At 42.5% G+C, this 18,201-nt stretch overlaps 1 protein-coding gene across 1 annotated transcript in view; it reads left to right on the forward strand.

Annotated features, from left to right (window-relative positions):
- The window catches only part of ptprn2 (protein tyrosine phosphatase receptor type N2), a 261,458-nt gene that overhangs the window by 68,938 nt on the left and 174,319 nt on the right, over window positions 1-18,201 (forward strand). The window contains exons 4-6 of the mRNA XM_066688002.1: window positions 9,742-9,856; window positions 10,556-10,715; window positions 17,607-18,108. Coding sequence (XP_066544099.1) covers window positions 9,742-9,856; window positions 10,556-10,715; window positions 17,607-18,108 — 777 coding nt within the window. The remainder of the gene's footprint in view (window positions 1-9,741; window positions 9,857-10,555; window positions 10,716-17,606; window positions 18,109-18,201) is intronic.

Consider the following 18,201-nt stretch of genomic DNA (forward strand, 5'->3'; position numbering starts at 1 on the left):
AGTTCATCTCTGAAACGCAAGGTGAGGTACTGAATATTTAAAGTGGGGGGGGTGGCAGGCACATTCCTAACTAGCAGGCATCTTCTGGTGACCCCTCATCTGTGTGAGAACTGGCAGCCTCGGTGTGATTAATTGCTTTGTGATTAACCTTTCTGATTGACGTGCTGATACAGAGCACAATTTTAATCCACTTTATCAGAAGGTTTGGGGGGCAATATCTGCATTCTGATTGGCTACTGCGGGATCTCATCAATTAGGTTGCCGTGGATCAACCAAGAAAGAAAAAAACACCTTGGCAGAACATTTTTACAATGTACTGAAATGTACTGCCTTAAAAACTACACAGAAGAACAGCAAACTACTTGACAATCAGTGAATCAAGCTGTGAAGCCATTCAGTTAGTCAATGCTGAATGTGCTGACACAGGTCAGGTTAATTAATCAAGATAATTTACTGTAATTAATGAATTAATTATATACATATTCTTCTGTTAACCACATCAGCTCACCTTTATTACCTTTGCACAAAGCAATGCAGTTCCGTCCTTTGTGCGACGGAAAGGGCAGAGTCCATATGCAGAGTAGCCTTACCTACAGCTTCTGTGCTGTTGTCAAAGGAGAACATGTGAGGGGGGGGTGACAGGCACAGAGAACATTGACACCAGATAGTCACATCATGACAACAATGGCTGTCATGTGACGCCATGTTTCTCTGGGATCAGCACTAGTTAGGAAATGCTACAGTTTGCTCTGTCTGATAAATGGCAGGAAAAGTGAATAATTGATCAATGTTCTCTGTTTACTGGAAATTAGGGACATTAAACACCAGTATGCAATGCTTATGTTACAGCTGAATATGTTTTTAATTGAAAGGTAATTTTACCATATATTACATGGTTATGCTATCTGTCATAGTCCACATATGGACCATTGATGACTGGAATATAGCACCCAGTTTGTATTGTAAACAGCTTCTCAGCAGTCTACTACTTAACTAACCCACTCCCTCTTCATAATAATGAGATAGTTACAGCCAATTACAGTTTAACAATTGAAAGACAAAGCTTAAGTACAACAGACCTACATTTTCTACATCATTCAGAGCAGAGGAGACATGAACATGGGTTGGTTTGGGGGGGGGGGGGGTGCTGACGGTGTTTCCTTCATGCTAGCAGGGGCGGCTGATGGCATTCATAAAAAAAATTATAATAATCTTCACTCATTTGGGCGCCCCTTTGGATGGATGGCGCCCCTAGCATTTGCCTATTCTGCCTATGCCACGGGCCGGCCCTGCCCCCCTCTATCGCTCCCCATCTATCTCCCAACCCTGGCCGCATGGCGATGCAGTGCTATATACTATACTTCTAGTGGTATCACAGCTACATGTCTGCTAGTGACAATGACTAATCTGTTGTGCTTCAAAAGCAAAACAGGATTGAAACGGAAAATGTACAAAGGCAGCCATGATGGATTTTGATAACATTTAAACAAACCCAGGCAGCATGTCATGTCTGAACAAAACTCCCTAACAATCTATCTGGGGAGAGGCAGTGTGCCGTTCTGACAGCCGACTGCAGGACGGGATTGGCGGGTAAATTATATGAGAGGAGACTGAAAAAGAAGACTGGGAAAGGGGGAGAGAGAGAGATAGAGAGAGAGAGAGTGAGAGAGAGAGGGAGGCAAGACTATTTATCTCCATCCTGACCTACATAGAATTCATAGTTTTTTTACCTGCTGTCTAAATATCACCTCCTACAGAAGGTATATATCATTACACTTGCTGTCTGCCTCTGTCAGGACTTTGCTTTGCCAATGGTCACGGGACAAGCAGAGACGTAGTGTTATGATGTGTGTCCTTTAGGGGTTCAAGGGATCTAACCAGCTGGGATTCAACCTCATGATTTCCTGAGTGCAGTGCAGTCATGCTTAAGATAAAATGCAAGTTCTCACTTAGAGGGTTAGTAATCCATTTCTTTATACGCAACTCTAAGACTTTTTCCTGTCTCAAAGTGTCACAGAACTGACTGGGGAGTTACATTTAATTTCTTCACTGTTAACCTTGACAAGAGTCTTCAAAGTCTCTTCCATGTGAATTATTGGCAGAAGACATGCATTGTTTTCATTTACCGAGCCATCTCACTAGCCAAGCAATCACATGTCAGCCTGACATTACTATGGATATTTCACCAGTTGGCAGTGGCGTCAAGTTCATAATTAAAGACTTTTTCTGTAACACACTGAGGCCCCCGTTTCCAATCCATCGATTTGAACTTGTTGGTTATTTGCTTATTTTCTTCTACTTCTTCTTCTTTGCGTTTTGCATTTTGTTTTCTTTTTGCTCATGATTTTCTGCTTGTTTGGGTTTTGCAATGACGAAATGTGCTGGTAAAGCAGAACCACAGCTTAATTGACAGACGTGTTTATTTTATAATGCATTAAAACGTTGAACACACACTTTATCGTCTCTATTAATTAGCTTGAAAACTTGCTAAATTATTCATGCTTTTTTTTTGTTGTAGATGTTTTTTTTGTTTTCTCTCTCCCTTGGTTTCCTTTAACATCAATGGGAAGACAAAACTTAGGGGGAAGCGCATCTGCATTTCAAAAACAGGATGAAACAACTTCATACGAGACATGGTCTAATGGGCTTTGAATATTTAGAAGGTTTCTCCTGCTATTGAAGACAACAGCCTGATGGAAATGTGTGTTTCCATTTTCAAAGCTGCAGCATTAATGGAAACCTACTAATTAACAGAGGCACTTTACGAGACACATCATCCTGTTTTTTGTTTTTTTTTAACAAGCGAGACCTCTGTGCGCCGAGGATGAGGCTACACTGGTTTAGGGGGGATGTCGAGATGTTTCTGCATGACATTAAACACTTCAGTTGGCAGCATAATCAGTGGCAGGGTTTGAGGAGAGAGACCGAGTTTAGGCTCTTGGGGGTAAAATAAACTTTTTGAACAGATACACAATGGGAGAAAAAGCAGTTTGCACCTGCAGTTTAGAAAGGCAAAGAGTGCTGTCAAAGGCTTGGCTGGGGTATGCGTTAATCAAACCTTGCATCACGCTCCTTGTGTTGCAAAACAATTGGATTTTCTATCTGTTGCAGCTTCCCTTCTACAGGGGTCGAAGTTATTCTCTTTGCAGATGAAGCTCTGGCTTTTTCTTTCTTTCTTTCTTTTTTCTTTAGGTGTGTGACATTCATTTAGCTGAACAACTCTCCTTTTACTGTACCACTCATTCAGTCATGCAGCTGTTACAAGATTTTTTCTTTTGGTGATGTTTTGATGTATGCATGTATGTATGCATTCTTTCTGTCTTGTTCATTTAAACTCCAGACGTGCATTTTAATGTGACAAGTCTGCTGCCACCTTTAATTAAAACCAAATACAGAGTTCATGTAAAGCAAGCTCGGCAATTTTTACAGTCCCCCACCTACCGAGTTCTCCTAATTCAACGCAGAGCAATATGTTTTATTATTATTATAATTGTATGTATTTATGTATGTATGTATGTATTTATTGGTTGGCAACTGACCTACTACTTACACAAGCATTACAAAAGTGCAGTATTACAAATCAATACAAAATTCAATTTTATCATTTTAAAAGAGCAGTAGTATAATCAATACAAAATAAAAAGCACATCCTAGTTCAAAGAGGTAACAAGTGCAGCCATGATGCAGTGAAGTCCTGAGTGTGTGCTAAAGGGTCATCACAGAAAACACTAGGAGCTCTAACAATGTGTAAGTAAGCAGCAGCAATGGAAGCATAGTTAAGTACAAGTACGGTGCGTCTTGAGTAATCGCCGGAAGGAGGTCAGGGACTCTGCTGTCCTGATCTCAGTGGGAAGTTAGAAGTCAATGATAGCGCTTTTCCACCGACAAGGAGCCGCTGCCTAATTTGGAACCATTTTTTGCTTTTCCACCGCAAAAGAACTGGCTCGGTGCCGCACGGAGCCGCTTTTTCTGGCACCAAAAACTTGCTGGTCTGGAACCTAAGATCCAGTGACGTCAGGAGCCGGGGGGCGGGGTTAAGTCTTCTCCACAGAAAGTGATTGGCTGGATGTTTAAAATGCCGGCAGAGACGCGAGCAGTCAGGAGAGTTTTGATTAAAAATGAGCGAAATCAGCAGCAAACCGCTGTCTGTCAGAGAGACACTACAGTGACAATATGTCTCACCAGGTCAATAACTAGTTAGCAGTTGTCAAATGGCAGCAATGAGAGACGACCGAGCGCAGCTTCCGTGTCAGGACAGCCGTGTTACAGCGAGATTATGATGATGAGAGTTAATGCGGATACAGATTGAACAGAAATGCTGTGTGGTAATGAACTGGTCATTATCTGCTCCGGTGTGACGCCGAATCCAGCGCCGCTACGAGTCACGTGTCCCGGGTTGGTTTGCGCATGATTTATAATGTGAATAAATTCATTTTCTTAGCACAGGGCGAATTACACAAAACATACATATTGTACAGTAAGAGAAGATCAAATACACAGTAAGATCTGTTACAGTGATCACACGCCAGCAGTGCTGACAATGAATTATTATTATTATTATTATTATTATTATTATTATTATTATTATTATTATTGTGTATCTGTTAGCAGACGCTCTTATCCAGGGCGACTTTCAACACATAAGCGCATCGCTGCGTGTCTGGCAACAGGGACAATGCAACAGTGATTTGGGACCATCATCCCAGACTTCATCAATAAGCACAATTTCCCATCAAACCATTATCATCACCTGAGATCATCGACAGGTTATTGATCTGCCCACGACTGCGCCGCCAATACCCCCAAAACAGCCGCATCCATAATCAATAGGCTAGCCTATAGTCATTGTGTTTAAACAAGAATTAAAGTAAAAATACGCCACATCGTGTGCGCGGTGACGAATGCATGTTAACTCTAACTTGAATTTTTTTCAATACAGTAAAAGTGTCTGAAATAGCGAATCGGTGTAAATCCCTTAATGCATCAATAAAAATCAATACAAATAAAAGGCTGAGTTATCTTTGCATATTCGTATAGTTGTATTTTCGTTTCTGCTACATGTGTGATCTCGCGTTTTGTTGTTTAGTTTTTTACAGTGTATCTGTGATGTGTGTAGACACTTTAAAGGGTTTAATGTTGATGGTTAAATAGGATTTAAAGTCGCAGTCGCCTCGGTGCTGATTATTATAGCTGTGTTTCTCTCCTACTCCACGCTTGGGAACGCCCACACCAGTGACGTCAGCGTTCGGTTCCAAAATCGGTGGAAAAGCGGGCCGGTTCCCAAAAACATCAGCTGGATCCCAGGCCGAGCAGCGGCTCCAGCTCCTGCTCCAGCATCGGCTCTTTGTCGGTGGAAAAGCGGAAGGGAGTTGACAGGAGAAAAGTGAGTCTTCTGGCCACAAGAGGAGGCACAAGCGGAGATGAAGTCGGCCTCGTTGGAAGCTGAGTGGCAATTCCACAGACCTCCAGAGAGGGGCATGGAGGGGATGGAGGAGGAAGTAGAAAAATGTCTTTTGAGCTTTTACTGTACCAATTATTTCCATCCTCCTTTCCTTCCATTCCTCTCTGAACAGATTTCTTCTGCATTTGAATGCCATGGCAACAAGACACCATGGAGCGTCAGCCTTGCGCCATGTCAATACATGGCGTGAAACAAACCCCTGAATGTGAACGATGCTGCTGCTGTCTTCGTTCACAGGATGCCTGGGCCACTGTGGCAGTTCCCGCTTAAAGAAGAACACTGGGAATGACAACTATGTGCAGTGGCCTTGAGAAGACTGGTTATATAACCCAGCACTACAAAACAAAAGAATGAAAAACAACATTGCAACAGAACAACGGCACTGCTAGACTCAAAGTCTATGAGTTCATGATGGTATCGTCATCCCTCTGTGAACGTGCCTGAGCGTGTAATCCCTTTGTGTCATGGGAGTGGCGCTTTGCAATAGCTGGTCTGTCGCTCTGGTGTTAGGGCTCTGGGGATCAGGTGCTCTGGGGTATGCTTGAGACGGTCAAGTCGTGTAGCATGTGCGGTTAGCATACGCTACACGAGTACTGCTGTGTGACTGTCTTGTGAGGCGCAACGAACATGCTTCGACCAGTTCAGGTCATATAACACTCTGTCTTGGCGTGATGTTCAGTTTTGGGGCTCCTATAACTTGACTGTTGGGTGGTGATTCACTATGATGTACTGCATGTGAATATTAATCATCCAACTGCTGGGCCTGAATGAAGGGAGTACGGCGGCGGTGGCTTGGATCCTGCCACATGTCTTGTTTGGTCATATTCAAGCAGTTTGGCTGCCATCCAGCTCTCCACACGCGGCCTCCTGTGTGCCGGTCAATAGCAGAATGGGCTGCATTACAGTGGATTTGCATTGCTGGCTCTGCACTCCTTGTAGCCATGAAAACAAATTAGCATAACATTAAGTTCGTGCGCACACAAAAAATGAAAAAGACTGAGGTCATAGCCAGGAAATCTTTGGACTTCTATCTCCTTTCATGTTTGACTGTGATGATTATTTTGTTTTATTATTTTTGCTGAAGACATTTGAAAAGGTCTGATGTTTAGTGGTTGAAAGTAATGCATATACTGTAAAGTGTGTCAATCAATTCGTCAGGCATTTCTTTATCCAAATAAGTCCATTAAGATGTTCACCCTCATAGTTACCACCTGGGGGAGAGATTCACAGCACTGCTCCACAAACACAAGACTCCATAATCCAGTGGTCAGACTCCAGTCCTGGGGGCCATTGACAATGCTGCTGATTTTTGTTCCAGCAGGAGCTCACAGTGATTCATTGAATGACATTTGTTCTCAGGTAGGCTTATCTAAGACTTGCACAGTTTAGATTTACAGATGAAAACCTAAAATCTGTTGGTGACACCACAGAACATTTCAGAGTCTGGAGAAAAGTGTTAAACTCATCCAGTTAGTCATTTAATGAGAACAATGAATGAGCCAAGAGCTGGGCTGGAACGAAAACCAGCAGACGCCACAGCACCCTAGGACTGGAGTCTGGAGTCTGCGCATTATCAAACATCAAAAATGCATTTAAAGAGAACAATCATACAGTCATTAGAAAACAAAACAATTATGTTTGAGTCAAACTTCCCACTAAAACATATTTTTGGATATGGATTGATTTCATAAGTAATGTTGCAACTCTTTCCAGTCATTGCTGCAAACTTCAGTGATGACCAAAAACTGTTGAAAGGTAGAGTGACTAAACCCTGATCTATCGGTGTATCTGCACAACTGCACTCAACCTTCATTAAACAACCTCCAGTCTTTCCTGAACGCACTGATGTCTATTAATATCACTTGGATCTGAACTGTGATTCATAGGAAAGACTAATTGAGAGGCTGTAAAACAAACAAACAAACAAGCAAGAAAAAGAAAAGCTCGATATCGGAGCCACAATCTTTACGGATCCTCTCTCCCTGTCCTTACCTTTATTTTACCCACTTAATCCCACTCAATTTAACGTGGGAGAAGAATTAAAGGGCATCAGAAGTTGATCTTAAAAGTTGGCTAGCCAGGCGAGTGAGGGATTAGTGTCTCCTGCACTCTTCACTCCTATGTGAACATTTACCGCAGTATATTTGCACAGTAAGTGGGCGGTTTTCTCATCGTTCTGCTATGGTTTGACTGTGCATGGACCTTTGCTTAGCCTCCTTGCTTAGCATAGCCTCCCAGGGTTTTTATCATGGTTAACTACACCGGTCCACACTTTACAATGATTTATACTTCAGTCCCTGCTTGGGGAGGGCTATGATTACATCATGTTTTCCTAAACAAATTACAGTTTTTTAGAAATATTTTAGATAATCAGTAGGCTGTGAATTGCTGTATCTCCTACAGGGTATTACAAATGTCCCTGTGTACTTAGAACATACATACAAAATGATGAGCAATTATATGGAACAATGCTGTAAGGAAACTCCTTTTACCTTCTCAAAACTTTCCTGCAGTACGAAATGCGTTCCTCTAATACAGTCACAAAAGCACCTCAGATCTGAATTCACATCCTTCTCAATGACTACTGGCTTAGAACAACACAACAACAACAAATGGTGGACGCAAGGGACAATGGGAAGGGGGGTATTATTGCAAATAGTCAGAGGGTGTTAGGGTGGATTGGTGTTGTGTCCTGTGTCCCCTGTTCCCTCCTGTGTTAGCCTGTGTCAGTCCCACCCTGGTTAGTAGAAGGAGCCTTCCTTCCTTAGAGCTCTCTCTGCATCTTGGGTCACACCCTATATATAGTCTTTGATAAGACTGTGTAAGAACAGTACCCAAAAAATAAAAGAGCAGTTCTTGTTTTTAGCACAGTGTGCTGTTTTCCACATCAGGAAACTCCCCACAGTTTGAAACTGCTACAGTAATTCAGGAGAAAAATGTATATACCAGAGCCAGAATGCCTGGACATTTCTCACAGGGTCTTTCCGAAGTCTGTGTTTCTCTGCTAACTGTATAAAGTCTGTTTTATTACGGAATGTGTTGGAACACAGAAACACAATTACAGCACCTTTGCCACTTGTACTGCATTCATGTACATGTAAGTGTAAAATTGTAGCTGTGGAAGTCACATTTAAGCATCTGCCACATACATAAATTAATTAAAGTTAATTATGTTAATTGGTGACATTTTGTTGATTGTATGTGAATCGATCTCTGGGCTGTGGGGTATTTAAAGTTTTGGTTTATAATAATAATAATGAAGAGTTTTGGTAATATAGTTCGGTAAGGGCACTGCAAGACTAGAGTGAAGCAAATTATGTCTGAATTGATGTATTCGTGTCAGAGTACCATCTGACCGTCTGGATGAGCACGTTTTAATGGGACGTGCAGGCAATCACAGTCTGATTGCTGAGTTCATTAGCGAGTCATTAAAGTCACCATTCCGATTTTCCAGTAGAAGAGCGACTGCAGGACAATGAGTGACATTTTGGCATTTATTCCATTAACATTCTAAACGTATAAAATGCTTTCTTGGAGCGTTATTAAGAGGCATTTGCAATAAATGTGCATAGTTTTCCCTACATCAAATTCCACATTCACACTACCTAAGTGGATGGATCAAGTATAATTACTGGAGTAGTTCAATTTTTTTCTCGAATTGAACAAACAAACCACTATTAGCTAGAGAGAAGAATGTACGTATTGTTATTTAAATGCCTTAATAACAACGAGGACTAAAGCAAAATGATTGACACTATGCAGTTTTTACTAATATAATTAGTGAATGATCTTTGCATTACCCACAAATCCACCAGGAGCTACATACTAAAAAAGCATATTTTTCCCAATTAAATTTTGAGACACATTGAATGTCTGAAGCATTGTTGAGGTGTCTCTTTCTTGAGTTCTTAATAGCAAACTATGCTTTTTGGAATTGATATTAAGCCAGCTATGAACACAAATAGTTAATAACTTAAAAAACACCCACCCTACTAAAAGTGAAAACATTTGTCAGAGTTGTCTCCAATCCAAGAAAACGATTTTTTAAGGGGGAGTTATTCATGGGCTGCCATTTTGGAAAATAAACATTGAAGTGTAACAAGCTGGAAATAACAATTTTTGTTTTGTGTTTCTTTAACTACTACTTAAGAAAAAAATAAGGCTCATATTGATATAGACATATGTACAATTCAGGGGAATATTGTTTCAATAGTTTTCAAACCCTCAGTGTCTGTATATACATAAGATTATTTTTTTCTTACTTTCTTTTCTCCATACAGGTTTAACTTGGCAGGATGATGCAACTCAGCAGGTGATTTCTAAAGAGCTTGCCAAACTTCGCAAGATCTACTACAGGCTGTTGGACCCCGGCACCCCAGACAGCAGCAAGTCAAGGTGAGTGCGGCCCACTTTATCAGGCAAGTGGAGTGCAATTAGAATATGATCCTGTTGCATGTCAGATTACTCACACACACCCTGACACGGCCTTTCACAAGTTCCCTTTTAACTTTGTTTCTCAAAAAAAGATTGAAGAATGTATTCATTTGATTACATTGTTCTGTAATGAGGCATATTTCCTGTGATTTTAGTAGAACTTACATTTACCAATCCTTAGAACTGCCCCATATCATTCCGTTAATCTTTGTTTTATACTGATTCTTTTTTTCTCCCCCAGCAAAATATAGCAGACATTGGGGAAATAAGCATTGCTGTTTTCCAGGCCTAGGATGTCTGTACATTAGTGCTTCTTAACCTTCGTCCCAGGATTTCACTGTCCAGCTCTCATTTACTTCACTTCACATAACTGTAGTAATAATTTGGCAAATTGGAGCCTTTTAATTATTTTATACAATAATGTAAACCACTTGAATTCTTAAACTTTTAGTAAACTAAACTTTTTTAGAAGTGAAATTAAGCAAATTATTAGTTCAATCAAGGTTTCTATTAAGCATCTGAGAGATTTATACAAAAACCAGCAGGACAGTAGGTCCCCAGGAATAGAGTTGAAACCCCTGCTCTATGTGCCACTGTTGCAGTATCTTTCACAATTAAGCAAATACATAGAACAATAAAGAGGCGTTCTCCTTGGAGCAGGATTCTGGGGCAGAGCTTGGAAGGTGAGAGGAAGTATGGACAGAGCGGAGATGTGGACTTCAGCAAATCTTTGCAGCAGTATCTCCAGTACCTGGGATTTGTGCCGAAGCCTGCAGCCACCGCCCCCCAGAAGAGCAAAAGCGAAAAGACTCTGGTGAAGGTAGGTCTCTCTGAACTGGCCAGGAAAGCTGCTGAAGGCCAGAAGTAGTTTTTAATATTAATTCGTAAGAGACATTTAAGGTAGTACCGTGTAGAGCTGGAAGCCCCCTTATTGGGAACGCTAGAGTGCAGTGAGGGCCAGCCCTGTTCATGGAGAGAGCCCCAGTCCTGCAGGGTTTATAGGCCTCTCTGTAGCATCAATCACTGGATACCTTCAGCACATGCTAACTGTGGGTGATCGAGCACCATTAAGTGCTTACCGGTTTGTATCAAAGCCAAGCAAAGCCAGAAGATAGGATTGCTCTCCCGCGCCAGGGTCGGACAGCCCTGCTATATTTTAGTTTTCCACAATATGTCAATGTCTGTAAGGGATGTAAAGGAGTACCAATAGGTAGAAGTCTCCTGCACATCATTAGCTTGGAAAGGAGTGTATTCTTACTCTGTTTAGGAAACATATTGCTTTCCTTCTACAGTGCAATGGTCTCCCAGTACATTTCCGATGGGACAAATGCAATAAATGACCACTGGATGGCACCTGTCACTTACATTTTCTCTCCCCTTGTAAAGTCGTCACACTCTTTTCAAACTGGAAATTGAAATATTGAAAATGCGTTCAGCATATCCCCTTATGTTTCCAGTTGGGAGCGGCAGAATTGAGCGAAGCTGTTCTTTTAAATGCCATGCTGGACTCCAGGCTGTGATGAAGCTCTCTGTTGGGTTTACCCTGTCATCCTTAATTCATCGGTTGCAGCCCCAGTGCTGTGCAGGCATTCAGTCCTGGTCTTTGGGATTCCTGCCTCATCTTTTACTCTGAGACAGGCCCTCAACTGAAGTGCTTTGCTGAGTTATTAGTATTTAAATATAATGTTATCTTCCTAAAAAGTATCAGGTAGTGATGTAGATGTGTTGTTTTGAGTTATTATTATGGAGGCATTATACTTGTCCTTCCCATATTGTTAAATTTGAATGGGGTCTGGCTCTTGGTGCTTGGCAGATAAATGGGGGTTTGTAATGTATAATTAATAATACTTCCCTTTGGAAAAGACTTTTGGAAAAGACCAAAACACTTAAAACTGAATGCTTTGAGATTATATTTCATTTGTTCTACTAATCACTTCACTGCAATCACCGCCAAGATGCAGAGAAGACTAGGGTCACACTACACGATTTCTACAATCCGACCCGATTTTGTGAACAGGAGCGCACACTACATGATCGCGTAGGTAAAGGGACACACACTTCACGACTGATCTGAAAATGGTGGGGATCTTCGACACAGCCTCCAAACTCCCACATCTCGCAGAAACACGCGTGATCCACACAGAGATGGGATCAGAGGATTTCTGCAGATCTGCGCAAAACTGCGGAAAGAACAGCCGCTGCTGCTGTTTGTGTTCGTCTGTGCGGACCAACACAAAAAGCGTGTAGTATTTAAAAATAACGTGCCCCGAAACAACCATTGGTATTTGAAGTATTTTAATAAATACGTATGGAAATCTTATTCTCCTGTCACGCTTATTCTTCCTGTTTCTTTCCTCTTCTTCAGTCAGATCGGCTCTCATTGGCTGCTGATGACGTCACTCTCCACGATCGGCGCCGATCGAGTCGTAAATATGAAACATGTTCAATAAAGTCGTAGCGGCTGCGACCAGCTTATGATCGGATCGGAGGACAGCGACGCATCAGCCCGTCTGTCACTGCACGACCATCGGCGGCGGGGATCTCGACCATCTGTGCCGATTTGTCGTGAGGGCCAAATCGGGCTCAAATCGGGCTTAAAATCGTGTAGTGTGACCCCGGCATCTGAAACGGGCTTCGTTCTCAATCATTTTAATGTGCTGCTAAAATACATAAACTGTGCTTTTGTGACAGAAATTCAGTTCGTCATTTGGCACATCTTCAGCAAACATATACGCTCAAACTTTCAAAAAGTAGGCGGCGAAACATTGAATCTGGTGTATGGGCTCACATTAGCGCCAATAGTATCGCATAAAAAAAATAGCATTCAATTTTTTTTTATTGTAAACAAAAAAAACGAGCAAAAATTGATGTTGAGATCAAAAATAAAAATATCGAATGCAACATTTTTAGAATTGTAAACCAAAAAAATGTAAAGAAAGCAAAAAAAAAAAACGATAGCAAAACTCGCCTGCAGCCCCTGTCTTTGCTTGCGATGCTGCAATGTTTGCTTTCGCCGCCAGTTTCTTTACTTTCGATTTATTTATTTTTCGTTACGAGTGTTGGCGCTGTTTTGCTGTGAGGGCGGGATTTACAGGGAGGCGTGGATCCTGGGTCTCCATTGGTCCAGCAGGTTTGAGTGACGGTTCTTTTAACCCAATCAGTGAGCAGGCGGGCTGGTCTGGATGGTTTCAACAGCAGCGCCGATTCAGCGACTCATTAAACCCCCTGTGTGCGCAGAGACAAGAGCTTGAAAATCCCCACAGTGGATCCCATCGCCATTAGAGCCCAAACATACAGCACTGAAACACAACACAGAATTCACATGCTACGTGCACAGTAACATGTTTAATATCATGTTTATATTAATGTCACCTGCAGAGCACTTTAATTCAGCTGCTCAGATAACACAGCGCCAGACTGATGGAGATCACGTCATTTAGCAAGAGGCAAATGGAGGGGCATCGTATTCATTAAGAGCATGTGATGTCCCAGTTTACGTTTAGGTAAGAAACACACATACATACATGCACACATACACACATGCACACTATATATACGCACAGTCACCTACAAAATTACTGGCGCCATTGATAAAGATGCGAATAAAGGCTGTATGAAATAAACACATGTAATATGTAGAAAGCGATTGTCCACAACTTTTATTAAAAGCATGCTTTGTTTATAATTAAATTGCATGTAGCTGCTCCACTCAGTCTGGGTCAGTCAGCGGTGACGTCAGATGTGTTGCAGAGTGACTGTCAGACCAGCCCACCTTCTCACTGATTGGGTCAGGAAGAACCGTCACTCAAACCTGCTGGACCAATGGAGACCCAGGATCCACGCCTCCCTGTAAATCCCGCCCTCACAGCAAAACAGCGCCAAAACTCGTAACGAAAAAAAATAAATCGAAAGTAAAAAAACTGGCGGCGAAAGCAAACATTGCAGCATCGCAAGCAAAGACAGGGGCTGCAGGCGAGTTTTGGTATCGTTTTTTTTTTTGTGTGTGCTTTTGATACATTTTTTTTGTTTACAATTCTAAAAATGTTGCATTCGATATTTTTATTTTTGATCTCAACATCAATTTTTTCTCAAGTTTTTTTTTTGTTTACAATTACTTTTTTGAATGCGATACTTATGGCGCTAATTTGAGCCCATAGAAACCACTTTCAAACGCATTGTCTGATGTTGCTGCATATACTTGTCCGATTGTGTTTACATTAGTGTCTGTGCTGTGTTGCTTGTATAGACGGTGTCTTGTTCATCATGATCTTTAAATAACAAACTAAAACTAAACCAATAGAGGGTACATCTCTGTACAGGAATCTCTTAAAGACTGTGAAAATAGAGATTCTCAGTGCAAAGGAATGTTTTCATGGAGTTTTAATCTAAAGTCTGGGCAGAGTACAACCCCCAGTTGTGCATCATTCTGGCTCCAAGTGCAATCAGTCAGATACACACTATCATAAATACATGCCCGGTTCTAGCAATATGTGGTGATCCTGATCCTAACACACTCAATAACTAAAGTACAATAATTCTGTGTCAGTGACCTGTATAAAAGACACCTGTCCACAGAAGCAATCAATCAATCAGATTCCAAACTCTCCACCATGGCCAAGACCAAAGAGCTGTCCAAGGATGTCAGGGACAAGACTGTAGACCTACACAAGGCTGGAATGGGCTACAAGACCATCGCCAAGCAGCTTGGTGAGAAGGTGACAACAGTTGGTGCGATTATTCGGAAATGGAAGAAACACAAAATAACTGTCAGTCTCCCTCGGTCTGGGGCTCCATGCAAGATCTCACCTCGTGGAGTTCCAATGATCATGAGAACGGTGAGGAATCAGCCCAGAACTACACGGGAGGATCTTGTTAATGATCTCAAGGCAGCTGGGACCATAGTCACCAAGAAAACAATTGGTAACACACTATGCCGTGAAGAACTGAAATCCTGCAGCGCCCAAAAGGTCCCCCTGCTCAAGAAAGCACATGTACAGGCCCGTCTGAAGTTTGCCAATGAACATCTGAATGTTTCAGAGGAGAACTGAAGTGTTGTGGTCAGATGAGACCAAAATCGAGCTCTTTGGCATCAACTCAACTCGCCGTGTTTGGAGGAGGAGGAATGACCCCAAGAACACCATCCCCACCGTCAAACATGGAGGTGGAAACATTATGCTTTGGGGGTGTTTTTCTGCTAAGGGGACAGGACAACTGCACCGCATCAAAGGGACGATGGACGGGGCCATGTACCGTCAAATCTTGGGTGAGAACCTCCTTCCCTCAGCCAGGGCATTGAAAATGGGTCGTGGATGGGTATTCCAGCATGACAATGACCCAAAACACACAGCCAAGGCAACAAAGGAGTGGCTCAAGAAGAAGCACATTAAGGTCCTGGAGTGGCCTAGCCAGTCTCCAGACCTTAATCCCATAGAAAATCTGTGGAGGGAGCTGAAGGTTCGAGTTGCCAAACGTCAGCCTCGAAACCTTAATGACTTGGAGAGGATCTGCAAAGAGGAGTGGGACAAAATCCCTCCTGAGATGTGTGCAAACCTGGTGGCCAACTACAAGAAACGTCTGACCTCTGTGATTGCCAACAAGGGTTTTGCCACCAAGTACTAAGTCGAAGGGGTCAAATACTTATTTCCCTCATTAACATACAAATCAATTTATCAATTCAACTTTTTTGAAATTTGTTTTTCTGGATTTGTTGTTATTCTGTCTCTCACTGTTAAAATACACCTACCATTAAAATTATAGACTGATCATTTCTTTGTCAGTGGGCAAACATACATAATCAGCAGGGGATCAAATACATTTTTCCCCCACTGTGTATATATATACACATAAACCGAGCAGCCATAACATAATGACCACCTGCCTAATATTGTGTAGGTCCCTCTTTTGCCATCAAAACAGCCCTGACCCATCAAAGCATGGACTCCACTAGACCTCTGAAGGTGTGCTGTGGTATCTGGCACCAAGACGTTAGCAGCAAATCCTTTAAGTCCTGTAAGTTGCAAGTTGGGGCCTCCATGGATCGGACTTGTTTGTCCAGCTTATCCCACAGATGCTCGATTGGATTGAGATCTGGGGAATGTGGGAATTTGTCAACACCTTGAACTCGTGATTCATCAGACCAGGCCACATTGCTTTGTGGTCCAGTTCTGATGCTCACGTCCCCATTGTAGGCGTTTTCGGCAGTGGACAGGGGTCAGCATGGGCACCCTGAATGGTTTGTGGCTACACAGCCCCATACGCAACAAACCGCGCTGCACTGTGTGTTCTGACACCTTTCTATCAGAACCAGCATTAACCATTTCAGCAATTTGAGCTACAGTAGCTCGTCTGTTGGATCGGACCACACGGGCCAGCCTTCGCTCCCCACGTGCATCAATGAGCCTTGGCCGCCCATGACCCTGTCGCCGGTTCACCGCTTTTCCTTCCTTGGACCACTTTTGATAGGTACTGACCACCGCAGACCGGGAACACCCCACAAGAGCTGCAGTTTTGGAGATGCTCTGACACAGTCGTCTGGCCATCACAATTTGGCCCTTGTCAAAGTCGCTCAGATCCTTACGCTTGCCCATTTTTCTTGCTTCTAACTCATCAACTTTGAGGACAAAATGTTCACTTGCTGTCTAATATATCCCACCCACTGACAGGTGTCATGATAACAAGATTATCAGTGTTATTCACTTCACCTGTCAGTGGTCATAATGTTATGGCTGATCGGTGTGTATATATATATATATCTACATTATCTACATTTTTTTTCCCAGTGCTGACTACACTGCTGTTAAGACTATTGGCCCTGTTTTGTAAATAAAAAACACAACTTGTATTTAAATACAATGCAAAAATAACATAAATATAGAACATGTAAATGAACACTCAAACTTGAACAACTCTCAAAAATAGAACACTTACAACAATAACAATGTGACATTTTTTTAATTGGTGGCAACTATGTTGCCTATTTTAATATAACTATTTACACCTTGGCATATATTTGGAAATGCACTACACCCTACTCTTTCAAATTCTTCTTTAAGAAGATGAGAATGTCCACACTCTCTGGAGAGAGGGCTGACCTTTGAGCAGTCACAATGTCCCCAGCTGTTGTCAAGGCAATTAATTCGGCATTGCTGAGGTCCGTCTCAATGTGTGCTTTTATAGTACCATACAGCTTTGTAATAAAATACGGTCTGCTTGGGACTTGATAGCGGGACTTTAGAACGCCAATTCATTGCTGAAATCCTGTGTTTTCCACTACCGAAAAAGGCTGCTGATCCATTGCCATAAACTTCGTTATTGCATTTGTTATTTCTTTGGCACGAGTAGAGTTTATTGGTAGTTTGGCTCTAAATGTAGCTGGGATAGTAGATTGAGTGAGTATTTTCTTTCCACTTATATCAATTTCTTTGTGATGCCTCTGCATATGACTTGCCATGTTTGATGTGTTACTGGAGTATGACCCCCTTGTGTAGCAAACACGGCAAACTGTAGTTTTCTTATCAACGACACGAATATTGTTCTCATAACTCATTGGGAATGCAAAATGTTGCTATACTGCTTATTTCAAAAAAGCAGGGGGCATTTCAAGCTCAATAGTTTCACCTCCTGCTCCCGAAGCAGCCATCGTCTTTTCTAGAAAAGCGAATGTGTGCGCTGTATACTAAATTAACAGTTATTCCTGGCATGCCCCCCACAGGGTGATGCCATCCCATTGGACCACTTCATGGACTACATCCGTCAGAAATCCCAGCTGAAGGGCCAGGGCCCCCAACCGATGTTTTCCCAAGACTCATCTTTCCCACTCTCGTACCCTGATGTCCCCCCTCAAGGGAAGCCCTTTGCCCCCTACTCCCATGAGAGGCCACCTGCCCAGCATGGAGCCTCAGCCGACAACGGCAAGATCCTCCTCGCCGCCCTCGAGGAATACCTGACCAAGAAGTTATCGGCCCAGCAGGCAAAGGGAGATGAGTCCGAGGGTAAGACCAAGGGCCCGCTGGTCTACAGCAGCAGACTGCGGCCGTTCTCCACAGGCCGGGGGGAAACAGAGGCGAGGAAGGAAGACATGGCCGCGTACAACGGGAAAGCACTGCTCCAGCTGCCGGCAGAAGGGAAACCACAGAGACCCAAAAGCGACCGGCTCCTCTTCAAACCAGGGCCAGAGAAGCCGCTGAGGAAGGAGCCTCTGAGTTTGGTGGATGGTAAGACTTCTCTTAAAAAAAAACTGCTTCTCGACAAAGAACAAAATAAAGCATTCACCCAGTGCTCCCACTTTCATGGTTTAGATATCAATA

Source organism: Amia ocellicauda, chromosome 2 (genome assembly GCF_036373705.1).
Source record: "Amia ocellicauda isolate fAmiCal2 chromosome 2, fAmiCal2.hap1, whole genome shotgun sequence".
In the NCBI taxonomy this organism is placed as follows: Eukaryota; Metazoa; Chordata; class Actinopteri; order Amiiformes; family Amiidae; genus Amia; species Amia ocellicauda.